General features: G+C 40.6%; 1 protein-coding gene across 1 annotated transcript; it reads left to right on the top strand.

Annotated features, from left to right (window-relative positions):
* The first annotated feature begins 1,972 nt into the window (after window positions 1–1,972).
* Window positions 1,973–2,917, top strand: LOC141051239 (taste receptor type 2 member 39-like). Its single transcript, XM_073548111.1, has one exon. It carries the CDS (start codon window positions 1,973–1,975, stop codon window positions 2,915–2,917), a length of 945 nt encoding a protein of 314 aa, XP_073404212.1.
* Window positions 2,918–3,243: the final 326 nt, after the last annotated feature.

Here is a 3,243-nt window from a genome sequence, read left to right on the forward strand (position 1 = left end):
TCACTAGAACTGTGACGTTATAGCGATCTTACCAGTGAGATCGCTGTGTCTGACAGTGACCAGCTACCAGCCCCATGCCGGGTATCGCTGATCGTGCCCGAAATGTCTGGACATTTCTTTGGTCGCTCATGTCCCGCTGAGTCGCTTGTATCATCACGTTTGACACCTAGCCTAACAACCTCATTAGCGACTCAGAAGCAAGACAAGGCGGGGATTAGCGTTCCCGTTTCCACGCCTACCTCGGCTCCAATTGGTGGTCACTACAGCGTCCTGATTGGCGTCTGGGTAAATTAATCTGGAATCACAGCCCGTGAACACTATTTGGACAGCCGGCGAACGCTACTAGGGCAGGCGGTGAACGCAAATAGGACACCGATGACCGTTACTCGGGTGTGCTAGCCAAAAGACGTGTTCGAGATCAATGACATGGAGCGCTAGTACGTCACCTTCTTTTAAATGCACGGGCAATCAGGACGCGGTAGCTTCCACCATTCAGAGTTGAGAGGGCGTGAGAAAGGGAGCGCAATCCACGCCTGTGTAAATACAACGTCACACAGTACATCCCTCATCGTGGTGTGAATCGTCAATGGAACATGCAATGTGACAGGGTCCCAATGACCACCGACATCGTTACAAAGGTCGCTATGACACGCTAGATCGTTGCTCCGTCGTTGGGTAGATTGGACTGTCTGACATCTCAATAGCGACCACATAGCGATGCGGCAACGATCCCTGTCGTGTCGTATACTCTGTCGGGATCGTTATAGCGTCGCTAGGTCTGACGGGACCTTAAATCAGGCTAATTTTTGTAGAAATTATACTGATTTGTTTTTTCAAAAGATCAAGGGTCCATGCTCATCATGGTCTAAAGAGTGTGGCCAGGCATGTAACTAGGAGAAAAGGAAGTTTCAGCATTCGATTTAAAAAAAATCTGAATTCTTTATTTCATCAGTTCGTCATGATGAACTTTGGTGTCTTCAGTGTGTTGCAAATTAAGTACTTTTTTGTACAATAGAGAGGTAGTCAAGAGCAGCATTCGGCTTGTCTTCAGTACTCCTATTATGAATGAATGGAACAGAGATGTGCATGATCGATCAACACTCCATTTACACAGGGCTCTTGAGAGCCCCAGTTCTCATGATTGGTGGGGGACCGAGTGGACATGAACATGCCCTATTCTATGGATAGGGGATAACTTCAAAACTTATATGGGCAACATGGGGTGGAGTGGTTGGCAATGTTGCTTTGTACTGTAGAGGTGGGATCCTGTTTACAAATGCCACCTAGGACAACATCTTCAAGGTGTATTATACTTTCTAACTTCATTGATCTAGTCCTGTGATGGAGCATAATTAATATTTATGTTTCAGGTCACTTGATTTTGCTGTGTGTTTTATTGTTTGTAGAACCTTTATGTGTATATGTTCACAATCTATAGCAGATATTCTGAACTATTGACAGAGTAGAATTTCTATAATCTCTTGGAGAAATATTGCTATGCAATTGACTGTAAAGGGCATTAGTGTCATAAGAAAAGATAAATGTTCTCGACCACCTTATTTGTATCCCTCAAAAAGAAACACGGAAAACCAATTGTCAGGTATTCCATTGACTTGCAAATATGTTACTTTTGTTATGCACTTGTAAAATAGTGTGTGTTCATGGAATGAGTTTTAAGCAAGGAGAAACGAAAAAAAAATACACCTTTTTGTTAGAATCTACGCTCTTATGAATCGTCAAAACGACTTTACAGAATCAACATCCTCGGTTGAAAAAACGTGGAGTTACTGGAAACCAAGAAGATTTCCTCCCTTTGAACCGCTGGTTGTCAAGATTGTCAGAAAGGTCCAAATCCAAATCTACAAAGTTCTTTGAACTTTATCAGAAAAAAGGTAGAAAGATATTCCCTGAAATCTCAGTTTTGACACTAAGCTTAACAAGACATTAATATAAATCTTTCTATACCACAAACATGGCCTCTCTTGCAGATATTTATGTACTTGTCCACTGTATATTTCTTGTGACAGGTGTGACCGGTAATAGTTTTATCCTGATAGTTCACTTGATAGACTGGCTACAGACACATGAACAGAACCCTTGTAGTCTTATCCTCAATGGAATTGGAATTTCCAACATGCTTCTTCAAGGATCTGTTGTCTTCCAAGAGATTACTTTCTTTTTATATTCTGATTACTACTTTCAAGATTGGGTTATCTACATGGTAATAGCGATGCAGACGACATACTCATTCTGCAGTCTCTGGTGCTCCACCTGTCTGTGTTTCTACTATTTTGTGAAGATTGTAAATCTTCGAGGAACATTATTTTACAGGCTGAAGTCAAAGCTTTCCACATTGGTGCCCTGGATGCTTGCCTTTTCTGTGGTTCTGTCTTGGTGTGTCGGGATGCCAGCCTACTGGGATTTATACTTGCATATTTCATCAACCACACTAAATGTTACAGGGAACATAACAACACTTGTGTCTGCGAAATACAGCAGTAGATGCAATTGTATGTTTCAACTGTTTATATTTGTTGCTTCTGCTGCTTTTATCACTATTTTCTTCACTGCCGGGGCCATCATCACCTCTCTGTGCAAGCACATGATGCGGATGAGGCAGAATAGTGAAGGTCTAGGACAATCTAAAATGAATTCACATATATCAGCTGCTAGAACTGTGACTTTACTACTAGTATTCTACTTGATTTTCTACGGCTCCTTTACAATAATTTACAATCCCGTGGGCTTTCCAGATGACATAACGATGACTCTTTGTTTAATTATCGTTTCCCTTTTTCCCACAATAAATTCTGTAATTTTAATTTCCGGAAACAGAAAGCTTACAAATACTTTAAAGAAACTTCTCTGTATGCAACCTGATGCGGTCAATGCAGAAGTTACTGTAACGACTGCGTAGTATCATTGAGATGTTTCCAAAATGCAGATATATAGTTTAAAATGCTAGTGATCATTTATAAAAAAAAAAATCAATGTCCACCACTCCATTTGGAACTTGAAAAACTTGTGGCTTTGAAATGCACAAGCAGGATAGGACGCACCTAATTAGCATGAATAATGGTGATTATAGTAGAATATCTTTTCCAAAAAAACATGGCCTTAATCATGTGACCGTTACAATGAATATGATATATTATGTTTATGGAACTGCATATTGGAAATTGCTGGTGGCATTGTCTAACAGTTTTTCTCTCCCTGTAGGTAGTATGACGCTTACTTTGTATA

Source organism: Dendrobates tinctorius, unplaced genomic scaffold (assembly GCF_039654945.1).
Source record: "Dendrobates tinctorius isolate UK_male_01 unplaced genomic scaffold, ASM3965494v1 ptg000156l, whole genome shotgun sequence".
NCBI lineage: Eukaryota > Metazoa > Chordata > Amphibia > Anura > Dendrobatidae > Dendrobates > Dendrobates tinctorius.

What these genes read in the sequence shown, in the direction of transcription:
- LOC141051239 (XM_073548111.1), top strand. Translation starts at nt 1,973, where the DNA reads ATGGCCTCTCTTGCAGATATTTATGTACTTGTCCACTGTATATTTCTT.